We start from the raw sequence: 20,915 nt of genomic DNA, 5'->3' as shown, positions 1-20,915 counted from the left end.
TGAGTGTCAGAAAAATCAGTATATATGAAAATATTTTTTAGAAATTCGTGTTACCTTCGGATTTTCGAAAATTATGTGAACCGTCGAAATGACTTTCGACGCTGTTAGCTGCCATACGTGAAAATCGTGGACGTTGACGATGTCAGGGAAGTGAGTTAAAAGTTCCGCTTTAAGAGAGTGGATGTTTATGGTAGCTGGGATGGTCTGAAGCAAAATAAGACCGCTCTCCTTCACTAGAAAAAAGAATAAAATAAGTAATTTTCCTAATCGTACAATCGGGACTTTTCAAAAAGGTTATCTTCCTAACTTGGAGATGTAAATCAGTTAAACTTAATAAAGGCCATAAAATAAGATACAATTAATTTTTTTATTTGGATCTTTCGATAAAGATTGGAATTTGATCTTTTTTATGATATGCAGCAATACGGATCAGACGAAATTTTAAGGCAATGAAATAATTATGATAGTTGTGTTAATCACTTTATGGGCACGAACGATTTTCCTTTACATCATATAATTATTTGTTACATTTTTTTAATTTTCGCGGTGATTTCCATTATTGCGATATTTAAATAAAAGAGTATACAGAGTGATCATCAGCATCAGCAGTTTACATCAGTTTTACAAGTATTTAATATTGTTTAATTTATGGCGAAGGGAGACAAAATGCACCAGCAGCTTATATTTAGAACGTTTTTTGTTTGGTAGACATGTGCCAAATGCTTACTAACTTTACGGCGTTGCTAAAAAATAAATAAAAAAGAAATAAATTTTTAATTTTGTTCAAAATCGTACCAAGCTTATAAAAATGCAGTGGCATGTGCAAATTTTCCTTTAAAATATCTAATTATGATGCCCCAGTGCCGTCTCTGGAATTTTTGATAAATACATTTAAGTAATGTTCGTGGTGCCCTTTTTGATTTTTTTTTTTTCATACAATAGAATTTATATGGATTCATTGTATATCTTCTACATTTTTTATAAATTTATAAGTTCTTAAATAAAATAAGTTACTACTAATCAAGGAAATAGTATCGAAACGATGACTGCGTATCACTCTGTATATTATGAAATGCATGTGTCCTCTCTCAAACGAAAAGGATTTCAACGAGATAGTAGGTAAACATATTAACTCACGTTTTCTATTAAATCGTGACGTTCTAATGTCAGTGTGCAGTATGTCTACAATTATCGACTGCATTTCGCAAAAAAATGTAGGTTGCCTAATTAAATTAATAAAAAATTCCTTAAGAAAAGGTGGGAATCGCTCGTTCCCAGTGTTTTAATGGTTATATTTTTTAACATACTGAAAAATTATTGAAAATATATTGTTAGAGGTTGTTATTTCTTATTACTCCAGTCGAATTAGATCGTAAAACCTGAAAACTTGAAAAAAAAAACAAAAAAGTAACTCGAAAGAAGATTTTTGACTTGAACGTTTCAAATTCGACTCCAAAATCTCGCATGCGATCGGGAGCGACATCCATGCGCTAGCGCGGGCCCAGGTTCTTTCTCCCGTGTGTAGGCCGTTCATTAATGTTAACTTTTACTGCTGCTAGCGCGTTTATTACATAAATGATCAATGTAGAACTTTCTGAAAAACAAAGTTTAACCCTTTCTTTAATTGTCTCTAAAATCCCGGCCCGATACGTGTAAAATTACCATAAAAAAGCTCTATTTAATGTAAAAAGAGCGAATTACCGAGCGGCCTTTGCCTGACCCTTAGATACGAACGTTGTTTTGCACATCCTACTTTGTTAGTTGTAATGGGCTGCTTAATTTCAACTTTTTGAAATTTTTCTTTTTCGATACGTTTCTAAAATTAACGTTTAGTAATTAAACAATTAGTTGCAAAAAAACGAAAGAAATTAACAAATAGCTGCTGCGACAATTTCAAGATCAATCGAATCGACCTTTGGGCACACATGTTGGTCTTCGGATTGACCGTCTCTTCCATAAATTTCATCAACATCCATCACTTTTTGCAATAATAACGCGCAATTTTCGAAAACTGATTTTTCCGCATTCAACCAATATTTTACATAGTTAAAAAACTGGTAAATTATTACTTTAGATATCTTAAGTTGTAGGCAATTTAATTGTCTACAACATAAAATGACTAATTTTCCGACAGGTCGTCTAGATTTTCGTGGGCAGTAAAAAGTTAAAAGACACGTAAATTTCCCACTTATGCATTTGCAATTTGCCAACTTAGCGGCATCGGCACTTCTTTCGAGTTACTTCCCCTTCGCGTCATAAAGTGTAATAAAAGATCTACTAATAATTTTTTCACGTTTCTAATTCGATTGGAGTACATCTAAATACCTTGCTACGTTAATTACTTACTGTAGGGATAGCTCAAAACCATTATAATCGTCACAGAAACCAACGACATTAAAGGGTCGATGTATTTCGCTATATCTTTGTCCGTGAAAAAAATCATCAAGGAACATATTATCACCAAAACACAGCCTGAAGAGAATACGATTTTAGAACAATGTCTTAGTTCTATCATACCCCAATTATTTTTATATACAGGGTGTCCCGGTACTTGATACAAAAAATTCGAGTGCGGATAGATGAGGTCAAAATAATAGCACTCTCCATATAAATTTTTTCCATACGCGCCTTCGTTGACAAGTTACGAGCCCTCAGAGATGAAAATTAAAATCTTATTTTTATTTACAGTCTCTAAACTATTAACTTCAGCATGATGCAAATTTGGTGATCCATAACACATGCGTACAGCTTGTTTTTGATGTTGTAAGTGAAACTTCATTATGCCTAGAACGCCAGGGACGGACTATGCCCAATGGTTAACAACCCAAAATTTTTGCATAGATGACGATCGCAATCTGCCTGTATCAAAAATAAGTTCCCTGAAGAATTTGCCAACGATAATACCCTCTTGGTTCAACTCGGTAAAATTAACAGTTTAGGAAGTATTTGCGATTTTATGTCACAGTGCACATCGAGCGGCACCTCCACCATTTTTTGTTTTTAATTTTTAATTGGACATAATTACTTTGTTAGAACCGAATATATTTTTAAAATAAGAGCCTAGGAAATCTTACTGAGTACTAATGTAATTTTCACTAACAAAATTTGACAAATACACTTTACACTTAACACAAAATAGAAAAACGAAACAAGAATAAGTTAAAGTAAGTTAACAAAATAATTTTAAAGAAGGAAGACTATCAAAATACATTTTCAATATGGGCACTTTTCACCTCCACACACTTCCTAAGTCTGCAAATGTTATTTATTTGGACACGAAAAAGCATTTCTGAAGTAGAGCCAATATTATTACAATGGAAATTAATTCTTTGTAGCAATTCATCCCTGGTCTGTACTGGAATTGCGTACACTAAACTTTTCAAGTATCCCGACGTAAGAAGTGCATCGGGTTAAAGTCTGGAGAACGTGGGAGCCATGAAATTGCTCGTCCTTTCCCAATCCATTTATTATTAAACACAATGGATAAATAATTTCGTACATCAAGATTGAAATAGGGAGGAGCCCCATTGTGCATGAACCAAACGTTTCTTCAGGTGTCTAAAGGAATATCATCTAATAATGGCTGCAATTATTTTGCAAAAACTCCAAATATCGATGTCCGTCCAGACGTTCCTCAAAAACGTATGGACCTATTAAATTATTACCACAGCAATGGTTTTTCGTGTACAAACAAATAACATTCGTAGTCTTAGGAAGTGTGTGGAAGTTGAAGGTGCCCATATTGAAAATGGATGCTGACAGTTTTCTTTCTTTTAATTTATTTTTTAACTTATTTTTATGTGTAAAGTGTGTTTGTCAAATGTTAGTGAAAATTACATTGGCACATAGTAAGATTTTCTAGGCTCTTGGTGGGGGCGCCGCGCCGCTCGAGTGCACAGTGACAAAATCACAAATATTTCCTAAACTGTTAATTTTACCGAGTCGAACCAAGAGGGTATTATCGTTGGCAAATTCTTCAAGGAACTTATTTTTAATACAGGCAGATTGCGATCGTCATCTATGCAAAAAATCTGGGTTGTTAACCATTGGGCATAGTCCGTCCCTGGCATTCTGGGCATAATGAAGTTTCACTTACTACATCAAAAACAAGTTGTACGCATGTGTTATTGATCACCAAATTTGCATTTTGCTGAAGTTAACAGTTTAGAGACTGTAAATAAAAATAAGATTTTAATTTTCGAATTTGAGGGCCCGTAACTTGTTAACGAAGGGCCGTATGGAAAAACTTTATATGGAGAACTGGTATTATTTTGACCTCATCTATCTGTACTCGAATTTTTTGTATCAAGTACCGCGACACCCTGTATATTAGCAAAACCAAGAATTAGATTAATATTTTATAAAAAATATATTACAATTTACCATTAATATCTCTAGTCATCTCCCACACCCCTTGCCTCTTCTTTGGAGGCAAGATAGTGGAATGGATATTCTTCGTCCTGGACAGTCTTCTCTCTCCCCTTCTGATTGAGTCATTGACCACTACTTTATTTAAAACTACATCGCCGCTTTCTGTGACGTACAGAAAGCTTCCTTGATGAAAGGTGTAGCCACCTATGAGTAAATAGCAAATTCCGTTGAGGACCATTCCTATTGCTCCTGAAATCAAAAGATAAAAAGTGCCACTGTTACCTTGTAAATATATTAACACCTTGTAGGTGCACTATAAGGCAAGGATTACATTTGAAGAGAAATTTAAAAAAATCAGTCTCCAAAAGTCTTGTTGGAGTTGTAGTTGCTGATAAATAAATTTATTATTTATATTATTGTACCTTTGGAAGATACAAAAAAAAATACATTTTTTTTCCAAATTTTAAAACTGTATCTTGGAAGAGAAACGTTTTCAAGATTTTTTTTTTATTTTTTGGACAACACTGCTTTAAATTTTTTCTTACTTTCTTAACATCCTGTATTTATACGATTAGTAAATGTTTATATCAAAAAGAGGGAGGAGAATATCACTCCACATTCTATCGCCACGTTTTCTTATAGCGCGTGTACCATACCTATAAATAAAACCAACAAGGGGTGATGAGATGCGTCGTGGTGGTCTATATGAACCAAAGTCTGCAGCGCCTCCACGAATATGGAGAACGAGAGCGAAGCCAGAAGAACACAGCATATCAGCATGACTATCACGTCTATCCTGGCCCATCCAAACGTGTTCTTCAGTTTCTTCTCCTGGTTCTTCCTCGCGGGGGAGGATTTGGATTTTTTCTTCTTATCGTGACATTGCGACGGGTCGGGATTGGTACTCAGTTCTTCCCCTATGCTGCTCGCCACGCTAGGGGTCTTTTTTAAGTCGCCCGAGTCTTGAGCCGCGGGTTCACTATTCTGAAATAAAAAATGTGTTAGGTAGGTACACTTCTTATGCCAAAAATATGAAAGGATGCAAAGTGTAACTAACGTGCTTGGATAAAGTTTAATGATGGATTCTACACTACATTAAAGCAAATTGTTTCCGTAAATTTCCGTATTTTTTATTCTATTTTAAAGGTAAGGTATTTTAAAAGCAACTAACTCAAACAAATTCATTTTTTTATATAAGTCTTATTAGATGAAATCAAACAATATTCTTCGATACCAGAAATCTAGATATGCAGAAGATATCTTACCTTATACACAATATTTCTAATTACAACAAAGTTTTTCAGGCTGTTAAAATTTTGGACATTTTCTAGCCAATTTAATAGGAATATTTCCAGCTTGTTCAAATACACAAAATATAAAAGTGAGAGTAGTTCAACACTAGCCTATTTTTGCCTAATGTTTTTGTATAGATCACAATAAATGAGTAAAAAGCAGAACCGATAATTGATTGAACATTTATTTTAAACTTTTGGTGGATGCGCCAATGTTGAGCAGTTAAAAACATTGGACAATAGTTTTGAGTAAAATTGCCAATTATTATTATGCAAGGTATATCGGATGTTGATGGCCAAACTTCAGGGGGTTATTATACAACTAATTTTCAACAAAAAAAAGTATTATAAGATTTTTTTGCTGTTTTATTTTACATTTTTTGATTTCAAAAAATTTTGTGCCTTTTTTCATAAAAACAAAAATATCTGTTATTCTTACAGCCACACCAAATTTAGACATACCATCGGAAAGAGCGTTAAATTTACTACAATTTATTTCGGGTTATAGGAGAAAGAGGGAGAGTTAAAAAAAAACAGCTTTTTGAAGACACTCCCACAAAAACTACACGTATAGTAATACGAACAGACTTAAAATAAAAATAAAGTGCCATAAAGTTTGTGTATTTTCGATTTTTACGGTTTTATTACCTTTGTCCTTGATATTGTTGCCAAAAAAACTGAAAAGTTGATATATCGTTGAAAAGCTTACTAAATACGATAGTTTTTGCTGAAGACAAAACACGTCCTCATTAACAAATTTTTGGCGTTACCACCAATAAGGAGATGCCGCACTAATTTTGCTCATTTCACAATTATTACATTTAACTTTTTACAGCACCTGATATAGAAGATTTTTTAAACACTCATATATGCTCATCTTGTAGTAAATTTAACGTTCTTTCCGATGGTATATCTAAATTTTATGTGGCTGTAAGAATAACAGAGATATTTTTGTTTTAATGAAAGAAGGCACAAAATTTTTTGAAATCAAAAAATGTTAAATAAAAGAGTAACTATCAACTTTCCAAAGAAACCTTATAATACTTTACTTTTTGTACTTGTTACTTGTATAATAACCCCCTGAAGTTTGACCATCAGCATCCGTTACACCCTGTATATAGGTATAACATCTAAAATTATACAGCTCAAAAATGTAATTTAGCATGAAAATTTTCAACAACTATTTTAATAGCTTTTCACAAAGGCCTCCGAATATGGACAGAAACATGCATATTAATAATAATAATAGTTATTAGTTTAACAATTACAAAACATTAATCAGAAATAATTGGTATGATAAAAAAATAAAATAAGTAATACCAGGATCCAAAATAAAGTTGATATAGAAATACAATAAGTAAGAAAATAAAGGCACAGGAAAAAGTACTGTTAAAAATAAACTTTAGTAAATAAGGAAACAAATGTACACAACACGAAATACTATCAAATTAATAAAAAAAAATGAAAACATAGTTAAAAAAATATTATAAAAGTGCAAATCGTAAGCATCATTCAGCAGATCTTGTAAATTTGACATATTGGTATCAGAGACATCAGACAATACGAGTAAAATTAATTTATGTAGTTGTTATATACAAGGGACTTTACCATGGTTGGAATTCTAGCGGTTTCGTAACACAATATTACACGGGATTGACTAACGAACGCTATATCAAAAAATTAAGCTGAGGAAGGATGTAAGAGCATTCGACCAAATTAGGCAATACAAGTAAAAGATGTAACTGAATCTAGTAGCCACTACTACTAACTGCCCAAGACCACAAAGATGCCAAAAAGCGACCTGTATTGCAGATACTATGAAAAAATGACCTGTATATTTAAAAGAATTATAAGAAAATTGTAATTCAATTGAACGAAATTATAATACAACCTTCGATGGGTTCAATAGCATGACCTTCGTTTTGACTGTATTTGAGAAAATGGTATATTTATTTAAGTACTTCTAATTATAGGTTCCAATTTCAAGGGCAGAAAAACTAAACAAGTACTTATATACAGCATTCATATGTGTATTTGACATTAACTGTACTAGTTTGGGCTATACACACATTTACGCACATTTTGTGATGAATAATTTATTAGTTTATGCTGTGTCACTATTAGGAAGTTTACAGAAATTGTTATGCTAATGTTTAGTGTGATATTTATTTTTTCGAATATCTATCTACTTGATTGTGTAAAAAGAGATTTTTTGGTATATTTGTGTTTATAATAATGTATATTTTTTTTGAAAAGTAGATCTTTCGTCCGCAGTATTATGCCTGATAGATGCTGTTTATTCGTGATGGAATAATATACCGGGTGATTCAGTTTGGTATTCGCGTCCCTGTATCTATTTTATTTTAACAAATAGTTATAACAAACCCTATATATTTATAAATCGCCGCTCAAACTCTATTAAATGACATTATTAGATCGTTTCCATAGTAACACATGTCAAAATTGCTATAGTCAACTGTTTTTGTTCAAATGGCACACTATATATTTTTTTATCAATTCTGGAAGATATTTTTTTCTCCGTTCAACTATGTAAGGAAGTCTATATATACGTACTAACCTTACTTTTCGTAGCTTTAATCTGAAAAATGATAGCCAGCTGCGGAAACAAGTTATTATGTTTTTTAAAGTAACATATTTTAGTTTTAATACGATAATAATATAACAATTTAAAACAATACTTATTTCAAATGTTCAAAATTACCTCTAATTGCTTCCAAATACAGAATAGCTCTGTTTATCACTCCCTCTCTACAAACACGTTTTAGTATTTCTTCATTTAATCTCCGACAATCTACTTTTATTCTGTTTTTAAGGTCGTCAATATCATTTAAAGGCGAAGAGTAAACTTTTTATTTTAGGTAAGACCAAAGAAAGAAAAGTATAGGAGTGCGATCCGGAGATCTAGCAGGACATTTAACATCTTTATCAAATGTTCAAAACTGTTATTTTCTTTTGAAATGTACCCCCGCACAAAAGAAGTGCTGTCGAAATTAAGTTAATTGATGAAAAGTTCATGTAAATTTAGTTAGTTTAGCATTTTAATTAAGGAAATTGACATTTTTGGTTTTGTCTTACGAGCCGAAATTAGCAAGAGAGAAAAAATGTCACTTTCTTATCGACTGAACTGTGAGAAAATCCTAACTTTCACATATTTGATGTTTGGATTTTCTCCCGAAGAGTTTAAAGATATATTTGACCAGATAAATCCCCATAAATTGGTTTTTGATTACAAAATTTTACTTTATACTGCAGATGTTGTAAGTCGAATCAAAAGATCGTTATCTTCCACGTACTATTATTGCCAAGTACATAATAATTTTTATGGATGACCTTATATGCAAACGTCTGTAACATACAAACTTAGCATTAATAGATGCGACACCTTAAATAAGGTCAACGGAAGATTGTGATCTTTCACACGCGTTGCTGTCACATACAACAAGTTTTTATGAGTAACTCTCTGCGGACATCTGCAACATACAAAATTAACATTATACAATCATCAATGGATTCGTTACTGAACCGCACGTAGGTAACACACTGACTGGCTATAGTAATACTTACCTTGATGGTGATAATGCAGCCGGTCAATGCCAGAATGTTGCATAGCATGTGGTAAGAGTCCATTAGCAGAGTTAGCGCATGGGTGAGGTGACTGACAATCAGCTCGGTTAGGAAGAAGGCTATCGTCAATACCAGGACAATGTACAGCTGGATGGGCTGCATCTTTCGAAACCATTCCTTCATTGCCATCGCGACGGCCGGTCCTTTTCTGTAACAAAGGAGCACCGTCATGAATTCGATATGCTGTCACGATCGGAGAAGAGGACGATGTTGGGCAATAACGGCTAGACGAGGATGGCGCAATGGTTGAGTCTCTAAGCATTTTTTGTTGCAGTCTAGCCAGAAGGACCAGAAAATTTCCGTGATGGAATTTTCAGGTCCTTTCATGAATATTTTAAGCAAAATTCATATAGTTATAATAAGAAAAGGAGGTCACTTAAATATAGAAATATTTCAACTAACCTGCATCTTTGTTCAAATTAAAGCGATGAGATACAATTGTTTTTGAAGGTTTGCAATATTATTTAATAATTTGCATATGACAGTTGCTTTTCTTATCATTTCAAATTATATAATATTGTGGAATACTGGAAAATAATGAAATTGTTTAATCATTAATTAACTTTTTCTCGTCTCTGTGTATCTACCTATCCTAAAATATCCCTTTGTGTACCCCTTAAGGGCCCCATATTCTTTAAATAGTGTTTTCCGCAAAAACAAATAATTTCAAACATTTGTACTGAATTTGAACTGAATAATCTAAAGCTTATCAAATAATAGGAATGTTATGTCATGCCACCTGAGTATTTTCAAAGACGCCGCAGTAAAACGAATAAACAGGTGCAAAAAACGATCAAACCATTAAGTTTTAGGTACTGAAATCTACGAAAATATTAACTTTTTTAGACATAACTCCACATGTAAATATTCTTTATAACATTTATTTGCTTAGTCCTACATATAAAATTGTTTACTTTTATTTATAAGTACGTGAAAATAATTCTTAAAATGTGGGGTTGGGATAACAGAAAACGCATGTTTTATAAACGCTTTTTTTTAGTTATTATTTTATTTGGGTAAATTTAAATGGTAACAATGAATAAACAAAACATCAAGGATTTTATTTTTGTGCTTACTTTTGTTCTACACGTTTTACTTTTCAAGATTTCAGTACCTAAAAATGCCAGAAATTTCACCATTTCTCGGCCAGGGATATGGCCACCTTAAGATATATTTGCATACCCCTGATTGAATACAGTGTAATATTAAATCATTGAGAACAGAATATAGTTTTTTCGGTGTGTCTGATTAATTTCAAACTTGAAATCTGAAATATACAGGGTGTCCCTGAAAAGGATGGACAACGACAACGATTGACCACAGGTTCCTTGGATGAAAATAAGACTATTTAGCCTAACTTACCTATATATAAAAGTGCACGCCTACTGAGATATAGCCTTATAAATATAGAATAGATAACCTATTTTTTTTCAAATAATTTGAAAACTATTCTTCTTAGAAACTTCAAATTTGGTACACTTATTTTTTTATATAAGGGCAAGGTAAATATAGAATTTTGAGAGAATACATATACAGGATGTTCTATTTCTAGTGCCTGTGCGCCACTAGCTATCCCGTAACTTTTTTGTGTGTACGCTAATGACGACAGAATTTATATTTTTAAAAATAAGCACTATTTTAGAAGATTTTTTTGCTTTTAAAAATTTCGATATCGTTTATGGATTTCTGTATTTACATTGCCTTTATATAAATATATGTACCAAATTTGAAGTTTCTAAGAAAAACAGTTTTCAAATTATTTGAAAAAAACTAGGTTATCTGTTCTATATTTAGAAGGCTATATCTCAGTAGGCGTGCACTTTTGTATATAGGTAAGTTAGGCTAAATAGTATTGTTTTCATCCAAGGAACCTGTGGTCAAGCGTTGTCCATCCTTTTCAGGGACACCCTGTATAGGATGTTCTATTTAAAAAAATTCTCTTTTATCTCATGAAAACGTAGCAATCTGGCAAGAACACAACTGTCCTCTTCAATTTTTTTGTAATAGTTATAGACAATTTAATAAAAACTGTAGGTGTGTAACTTCGTATGATACGAAAAAAGGCAAAATTTTTGGAATTGACTTGAATTAGCCAATTAAATATAAGAGTACCTAATAACACATTAAATAAATAAAAATTGTTTAGCACTGAAAAATGTCAAATTAATTTTAACGAAGATCTCGCTAAAAAACGTTGAAATTATAACACATTTTTTCCTTTCTTGATCTATGAAAATTTTTTCATTTTTACTAACATTTATTTGCATTAAAATTTACCGTCAGGTTTGAAATTTTTCCATTGGAAACATAGTTCTCTACCTGACATTTATTGATTTATTGAGAATTTATATTGTATACATATATCTAATATTATTAAAGATATTTGTTAGTTTTATTAAAATCCAATGTTGAGTACAGTCCTTCCGAAGTCAGTTAAATATGCAAAAAAACGTCTGGTAATAAAATTTAATGAGTTTCATAGGCGTCCCTAAAAAAATTTTCTGCTAAAGGTAGAAAATTATAATAATTTGTTTATAATGTGTAGAAAATTTCTATTATATGTTCATTTGGCCAACAACATATTTTAATTATTTATGTCATCAAACAATTTTATTATATTGGTGGTAAATTTTGTTTTGTTCCGTTTCAAAAGGTCTCCAAAATGCCACGTTGTGATAATATTAGTAAACAAAATATCTCACTTATTTCTCCCTTTCCCAATTGTAATATGAATGATTGATAAAAGGTGCCTATAATAAATTAAAATTGCCTGATTCACACCAAATTCCGCACTACTGCACTGCACTGCTGGACAATTTATGAACCACTTGTCGCATGCTGTGAATTATTGCCAGAAGCCCAATACAGTTGTGTTACATTTCGTTTGCCCGCGCTCGCATTCTTCAACTGGTCGTATACATTTCAACCACCTGCACGTTTAGTTCGACCGGACCTATATATGGGTATGACTAAATAAATATGGGAACAAATTTTTCAAATATTTCAATACCGAGTTGCTGCTTAGCGACCGAGCCTGGTACATACCTTGAAATTATAGGTTCTTCAATTGACTTCGGAAAAACTATACTAACTTTATTAAAATATTTGTTTACTAGTAGGACATCCACTTTAATATTATATTTTAGAACTTTCATAAACAAACGACAGATCTAGAAAAAAAATGCGTTTAAATTTAATAAACCTTTGAGATAACAGTGATTAAAAGTATCATGCGACTGATCCTTATGTGACTCAGGTACCTTGTACAATGTTTTGACTTATAAATAAAAATTCGTTGGAATTGAAAATACAGCAAATCATTTCGTTTCAGTTTTTATCAATTTTTCACAAACGCTGTTGCCATCTGCAAATTTGCGTACTCTATAAATTATGCATCTACTTCAATTTGAATATTTACCATCACAGCATACACAGATATATGTCCTATGCTGTCTGTCACTGATCCGATCTGATTTTCAAAACCTTGAACCCGCGACGCTACAGCGAAAATACTGCCAACATAGATCAGTGTATGGATGTACGTACTTTATGGACAATTAGATAATAAATGCAATCCAATTGTTAAATTTCCTGTTTAATTTTTTCTTTACGCTTGCAGGACCGGCTTTCCCGATGCGCACTGGCAGAATATGTCAGCGGCTTCCAAACAAAAAAGGACGCGTATATAGATCTGTGTGAATGATACAGCAAAGATATTGATTTTTTAAATATAATGATTTCACATTCACGTGAAAGGAAAGGAATACTAATAATATTTCGATGCAAGCTAGTTTGCAATTGCATATTTTGTGAATATAAAGATAAACTTCTGGGTCACTAAATTTTTGTTAATACTTAAGAAATGCGTGAAAATTGATTTTATTTTTCCTCTGTTGCACCTACACATATTACGCATTTTGGTGCAGCTTAAATATATGTCTGCCAAAAAAATATATTTTTTTTAAAAACAGATTTTATTATTACCTTTTGTATTTTTACTTTATTTTTTTCATTTTACAAGCAATATCATCAATTAAGATTTCTTTAAAATAAAGTAAAAATTATTACCGATTAGTCTCTAGAGTACAGTGTTAATGATACAAATAAACCTACGTTATATTTATAGACCATCAAAATTGTGTTTCACTAGACAATAAACTGTTTTACTTTCAAGCGTATGATCTTTGGAATCACAAGTTTGATGTCCACTCCGTAAGTATGTATTTTCATCCATTATATGTATTTTGGTAAAGCAAGGTCAAAAATTCGAGAACATTTTTATTAATAATTATTTCTTATTACATACTTGTAATACACCTCGAAAGCCAAGGTGATTCAAAAACTGTTTTATTTTTGCTTTAAATGGTTTCACATAAAACTGGAATAAAGGAATGTTAAAGATAACTTGATACTAAAAAAAATTTGCGGATTTTATTGAGAAATTGCTTATGCAGGATAGTCCTCAAATAATGTACGATAGTAAAGAAGGGAGAACTCTTTAGATAATTTTGAGGAAAAACTTGTTATGTCATAAACAAGTTAGTTTTTATTATACAGAATGGTCATGTTAATGTTAATTGTTTTGAAAAATATCAAATCTATACAAATCGAAAAATTGAAAAATTAATGAAATTTGGGTTTATTATATACAGTGTGTCCCGTTTTTCAGGTTAACATTTCTGGAAATGTGAGAAGGCTGTAGACAATTTTTTTACAAATAGTACCCTGAAAGGAGATTATATTCTACCAATAATTTTATTGATATCACAAAAGCCGGCCAGGCTTTTGTGATATCAATAATACTACGATTTTTTAAAAGGGTCATTTTTCTAGAAAGTGGTATTAGGTATTTTTTAATCAAAAAGATAATATTACCAGGCTATTCAACATCCATCAAAATACCCAAATACCACATTTGAACGACAAATGTCTATTGAGTGTTTTGTTATGTGGCGCCAAACTTCGAAAAATCAGAACTAAAAATTATAATGAGCAAGTCAAAGATTGCGATGAAAGTGAAAACAAGTACCAATCGGACAAAGAAAAAATACAGACACTATAAATTTAACAGTTTTAATTGCGGCCACCATAAAAAAAATAATAATAATTAACGTACAAAAAAATTAGATAACGAATTATAAATATTAAGTTGTTAAACAAAAAATTGCAAAATAATCTAAATTAATTTTTTTTTTCTCGAACTATGGACTTTTGGGGTTTTATAAAACAAAAAGTTTATAAAATTAGACCAAGGAATTTGGATGACCTAATGAATTGCATAAGACAAGCTTGTGCAGAGATTACTCTACAACAGCAATGTAAATTATTTTTAAATTTAAGAGGATTGGAAAAATGTGTTCGACTGGAAGGAGGTTTGGTGGAAAAAACTAAAATTTAATTTAGATTAACGTTTGTTTAACAACTTAGTATTTATATTTCATTATATTTTTTGTAAGCTATTATTTTATAATTAATAATAATTAATTAATATAATTAAAAGTTTTAAATTTATAGTGCCTGCATTTTTTCTTTGTCCGATTGGTATTTATTTTTACTGTCATGGCAATCTTTGACCTGCTTATTATAATTTTTAGTTGTCTGATTTTTCGAAGTTTGGCACCACATAAAAAAACACTCAATAGACATTTGTCGTTCAAATTTAGTATATGGGTATTTTGATGGGTGTTGAATAGCCTGGTTATATTATCTTTTTGATAAAAAAATGCCTAATACTACTTTCTGGAAAAACGACTTTTTTAAAAAATCGTAGTAGACCAGGATTTTGTCACATCAATAAAATTATTAGTATTTCCAGAGGTGTTAACCTGAAAAACGGGACACACTGTAGGTAAGATAAAAATTTATTGAGTTTGTCAATAAAAATTATTATTATATCAACAAGTAAAAGATATACCTTTATTAGGAAACTCAAAATTAATCATTAAGGCCATTCACAAATGTACTTCAAAGAAAAAGTACGTGTTCTATTTTATTCGCGAAACGTGTTATCTTCGATTTATATATTTTTCAGCATAAAATCAACTTCTCACACACGTGAATAAATCGAAAACAATAGATCACTGTTCCAAAAATATATAGGAATATTTCTTGTACTCTTTTAAATAAAAAGTTTTAATTATAAGTCAGGAAAATTCAATGGCGTATAAATTTGCCGCTTGCTATAACTCCAAAAGTCAACGGTATTTTTTGATTTTTAAAGTATTTACACAGAAAAATCCTATACATCCTTTTGATGAATGAAGAGTTTTAGAGTGATTTGCGATATATTCAACTTTATAGTAAATAAAAAATAAATAAATAGTAAAACTGAAGAGATTAGAAGTAATAGTAAGCATCAAATCCATTTATCCAATTTCTAGAATACTCAGTGGTGTTTGGAATTCTTGTATTATCTACAAATTCAATGCTTCATATTGTTAATCCACGTCGAGTATATTTTGCTGAATTTACCTAGAGATGATATTTTAAAAAATCAACATAAGTTATCTCGAAAACCATCCATAGATCACCATTTTTATTATGGGAATATATTTAAGAACAAGAGTTAGTGATTTGCCTTAGTAGATTAGATTGCATTACTAATTTTTTCTTTCGAAGAAATGGCTTTAGCAACAAAGGAATTTTCTTTTCGGCATCGGTACTGTACGTTCACCTTAAATTCATTATTTTTTACACACGAAACGTGGGTTGAGATTTAATGTTGAACTTGAGCATGGTCATTGTTACTACCTTGCCATTTATGGTCCACTTGTTCCCATGAATAAAATTTAGATAGGTTGTTTCGAACTCTATGAACTTTTCGAACTAGTAAATGTAAACAGTAACAGCTAGGAAGATTACAACTTATGGAATTGTTTTGTTACAGAGATTTTACCATTTGTTTCTGCATCTTTAACAAACACAGACGAAATTTTAAACCACAAACCAGATTATATATACTCTTCCGAAGGTTTTTGATGACTGAATTTCCTCAGCAATGGTCCATACGACACATCCTAACATATTTTTAAGGTTAAGTTACATGAGGAGGTAATTTTCCCAACAAAGCTCGTTATTACATTCACTTTGAACTACAAAATTTAGAGTGGCGGATTAAATTAAAGAAATACAATTTTGAATTTCGTAATTGAGCACATTATTTGATGAATGATTTTGATCTTCCACCAAATATTTATTTTTCAGATTAATCTTTCTTTCGTTTATTGGTATCTTATTATGGTTATTTGTGGTTGTAACATGACATTTGACTAATTCAAGTGACCTAAATCGTTCGTAAAAAGGACCTTAATATTCAATATGTAAATTCGTCATTGCGTGACGATATCATTGTTATATTAAAGAATTGTTTCACCACAAAACCGTAATTATCTAACATTGGCTTGGTGAAAGCCTTTAAGAAAAATGATTACATGTATTATCTCGTTGCAAAAAAGTGAAAACGTTCAAAATTATGTATTGTGGTAAACAAAATTCGACTAACTTTACTAGGAAATAAAAAATGATATAAAAAATAAGAAACTCCTAATTATATTTAAATTATCTTCCTATGTTGATTTGAGTTATGGTTAGTTTAATGTGGATATGATAAGAGAAATACCGCTATATCATAACATGGACGAAGATAATTTATCCATTAAGCTAAAAGGTGGGCTTCTTTTATCTATAAATATTTTTTGTAGACACACTCAAAAAAAAAGTAACTGAAAGCTTACAGTGGAAAATAATTTGGATATTGACACACACAAAATTAATGCAAATATTAACATCCATTAAATTGTAAACTTGCTGATACAATATTTTTTCAATAAATCTTATACTGAATATTTATTCCTTAATAAAATTATATAATTTATTTTTATATGTATTTTCTAAGTAGACACAGTTAAATACACACATATTTATAAATTTTTCGTAGTTAGTACAAAAATCAAAATATATTCAGAATAGAATGTGGAAAATATTTGTGCAAAAATATCGAAGCAAATCTAAAACATTAACAATTGACATTAACTTAAAAGAAAAGAAACAATTTATCGGAAAAGATAATTAAAATTTGAATTGTTACCACCTTGTGATGCATATAAAAATGATAACATTTTTATCAAAGCACGTACTGATTTAGAAGGATTAAACTAAAGTGGAGTATGAATGTCTATTAAATTTTTTTATTCAGTTACAAGGTTATTTGTAAATACAAAGTAATATGTACAGTATGCGCTAATTTTCGCATTTTTCAAAGGTTTCTCGTATTTCTCGAGGAGATAGAAGTAATTAAGATATATCTGGCCCGATTATCAAGAGAAGTTCTACAGTTTTCTACAAGTTCCGATTATTCAGTTATAATCCTAACTTATATTTTTTATAAATAGGCACCCTATATTTTTTCAAATTTTGCAGAAAATTTCCTTTAAAAAACTAATTTTCTTCCATCGATATATTATCACTTTCAATTATTCAAAAGGGTTACGTATGTCTTATTATTATGTTATTAAATAACTTATCTTTTTTATGTACAGTGTAGGTGTAATGTAAAATTCAAGGATGTTAAAAATATCTAGTACTTATATTACAAACTTGTTTGTTTTATTTATAATTTGAATCCAATGACACTATAATTTTAGATTATTCTTCACTGTAAGCAGACATAAGGTTGTGCTATAATTACATATCCCTGTACACTGTATAATATCAGTAACAACATTTAGTTTCTGCTTGTTTCTTTATTAAGAAAATAATAAAAGATACCGTGTTTCCACAATCTCATAAATTTCTAGTGAAAAGTCAAGTGGCATTAGAACTGGTCACCTATCAGGTTGTAATATTTAAAGGAACTTCAAAATTTAACAAAAACAAATCATAAAATGTTTTGATTATATATTACATATATTTTAAATATGCATCACTTTTAATACCTAAAATACCTTGATGAAAATGACGTTGAAAGATTTTTGTTTATACAAACAAGGATTAAATTTTTTCAGAGATAATATCTAAGTAATCCATTCCACTTCATTATAAAAGATAAAAATAATTTGCAAAGTCGTATTATATTTATTTTTGCAATTTTTGATAAGTGGTTGCTAATTCATTTAAAATAATATTTTGCCTTAGAGAAATACTACTTTTTTCTACAGTATTTTAGCAGTTTTTGAAAAAAAGCTTAAGCAAAAGTGACAACAAATTTTCAGCTTTTTCAGTCCAACGAAGCAGATTTTTTTCATAGAAACGACTTGTACTTCACCTCTGTGTTTTAGTAGAAAATATTTATTAAAACATATTCAACTAATTGTAATAGAATATTGATTTTGTTTCTGTTTAAATTCTTAATATAAATTATTCTAAAAATATTGAGATAGATCTAACCTTGATTTGAGCAGTAAGGATTCTTTGTTACACCTGAGACTCTTCCGTTTTTATTATATTAGATTAGATTAGTTAGTTTTTGTTCCGTTACATATTTATGCAAGTTTTGTTATCGATATCTATCCTGGCCGTAAATAATAATTGTGAATTTATTTGAGAAAACGGAAATATATGTGGTTATTTTATTTTTTATCCAATTTATACTAAATTCAAAGGGAACTGTAGAAGAAAAGCGTACTCCTTGTTGTGAATTTCCTTGTGTGACAATAAATATAATCTAACTTACCTATTACATTCTAATTATTGTAGATTATTTTAGTAAACTCACATAAATGCATGCACAGATCTAGAGATATAATATCCTTACCAAAATCCAAGCCAGATGAAAGTACTGTGTATCACAAGGTGTCTTGCAGTGACTAAATCAAACCTCTGAGATAACCATACATATATCTCTTAATATCTATAAAATTAATGACCTAAAAAACCTCCAATCCATTATTTGAGTTGTAAATAGTTTAATCCCTGAGAACCATTCAAAGAGCATTTTAAGATAATATGAGTACAACAAATAGCCTGAGATTTGTGTGAGAAGTGTGGAGCAGTGTGCACTTAAGAAAATATGTATGTATCGCGTTTGGTACCCGAATGACGGAATTGAAGTTGTTACAACCGAACTTGCGAACTGATTATCTTATTATGTCGTCTGGTAGCAGATAGATCAACAGTAGTATAGGCTGGGGTCAAAAAAATCTTGTATAAACAAGAATAATAGCTGATAGACTTGTGGAAATCATGCGGACATTATAATTTTATTACTTACACAAAGATTTCCATAATAATTGTTCCTTTTCCGGAAGAACATATTCTAAATCATAATTTTTCGCTTCCTATTCAAGAGCCAGGTCAAAGAAGTCTTTAAAAGCAGCTAAATCAGTCGTTCCAAAGTGCCCAGTCTACACCAGATAATAATACACTACTCCCACTGCCACACAAGTTTGTTTACCCATCTATTTCTGGAAGGTATTGTAAAAATCCGTTGTACTTTTGGCAAGGAAAATCACAGGACGACATTCTCTTGATTTTTCTCTACATTCTATAGTTTGGAAGAAATTCGCAAAAAAATAATAAAGTTAGAGCTCCTACACCATACCATCTTGTGAAATTACGTACATTGTGAAAGCTTTTATATACTAAGGCTGATTAAGTTTGAATTTGCTAATATTTGCAATTAAATATGCTATAACAATTTAATTATCTAAGCAAATCGATTGTATAGCAAATCTTTAAGATTTTGTAGAAATAAGACCGACTGTTGATTTATTTGATATATTCTGGTCACGAGAAATCTATAAAAACTTTATTTTATGTTTTCTTGCAGAAAAAATTATTAGACAGGATTCTAAAATATGTATCGAGTTGGAAAATAACTATAATTTTATTTTTTTATATTTATGATATTTTATTTTCAACTACAATACTTATCAGTGCTGTATTATCCATCATTATTTATTACCTCCTCCCAACGTTTAACAAGTTTCTCGATGCCTCTTCTGTTTTGACTTGAGAAACTCATCCAACCGAGCTCTTAACTCATTGTCGTTGTCAAAAGGAATAACGTGTAAGGAGTTTGATAAAGAGCGGAAGAGGTGAAAATCAGAAGGTGCCAGATCGGGAGAGTAAGGTAGGTCGGACAAAACTTCCCAATTTAATTCCCGAATGGCTGTTTTGGTCATATTAGCGATATGTAGTAGAGCATTACCATGGTACAAAAAAACGTCGTATCGCTGATCAGGTCTATTTTGTTGAATGGAGTGACCATAGTTGTTGGACATAGAATTCTGCGTTGACGGTTTGATTGTTGGGTAAGATATCGTAATAAACAATCCCTTTCTAATCCCACCAGACGCATTGCTTTTCGAGGATGAAGTTCTGGTATTGCTTGCTTTTTAGGGCTTAACCATTCTTTCTGCTGTTCTAAGTTCACGTACAGACACCATTTTTTATCACCAGTGACAATACGATAAACGTTCCTTATGACCTGGTGTGGATCGATAACGATAGAACAAACCAGCGGCAATTGTAGAGCTTTGATTCTTGTTGTTTTCGTTCAAAACATGTGAGACCCAATCTCCAAGTCTTTGAACTTTTCCTATCGAATGCAGCCAGTTTACTACTATTTTGTGATTACATACAATCTCTTGAGCCAATTTCCTTGTTGAT

At 30.9% G+C, this 20,915-nt stretch overlaps 1 protein-coding gene across 3 annotated transcripts in view; it reads right to left on the bottom strand.

The window, feature by feature from the left end:
• LOC108903266 (zinc/cadmium resistance protein) overlaps positions 1 to 20,915 on the bottom strand; it is a 32,910-nt gene that overhangs the window by 2,349 nt on the left and 9,646 nt on the right. The window contains exons 1-6 of one of the 3 annotated variants that reach the window (XM_018705378.1): positions 19,060 to 19,323; positions 9,249 to 9,456; positions 5,028 to 5,355; positions 4,384 to 4,620; positions 2,347 to 2,472; positions 55 to 233 (exon numbers count right to left, since the gene is read on the bottom strand). In XM_018705378.1, the coding sequence (XP_018560894.1) occupies positions 55 to 233; positions 2,347 to 2,472; positions 4,384 to 4,620; positions 5,028 to 5,355; positions 9,249 to 9,437 (1,059 nt within the window). In that variant the 5' untranslated portion in view covers positions 9,438 to 9,456; positions 19,060 to 19,323. Of the gene's footprint in view, positions 1 to 54; positions 234 to 2,346; positions 2,473 to 4,383; positions 4,621 to 5,027; positions 5,356 to 9,248; positions 9,457 to 12,726; positions 12,745 to 19,059; positions 19,324 to 20,915 lie in introns of those variants that run through there. The other 2 variants (XM_018705380.1, XM_018705379.2) reach the window with 2 other exon arrangements.

The sequence above is a fragment of the Anoplophora glabripennis genome, unplaced genomic scaffold, assembly GCF_000390285.2.
Source record: "Anoplophora glabripennis isolate ALB-LARVAE unplaced genomic scaffold, Agla_2.0 scaffold40, whole genome shotgun sequence".
Taxonomy (NCBI): domain Eukaryota; kingdom Metazoa; phylum Arthropoda; class Insecta; order Coleoptera; family Cerambycidae; genus Anoplophora; species Anoplophora glabripennis.
The sequence above is the reverse complement of the archived record's forward strand: the minus strand, read 5'-3'. Positions and strand labels throughout refer to the sequence as shown.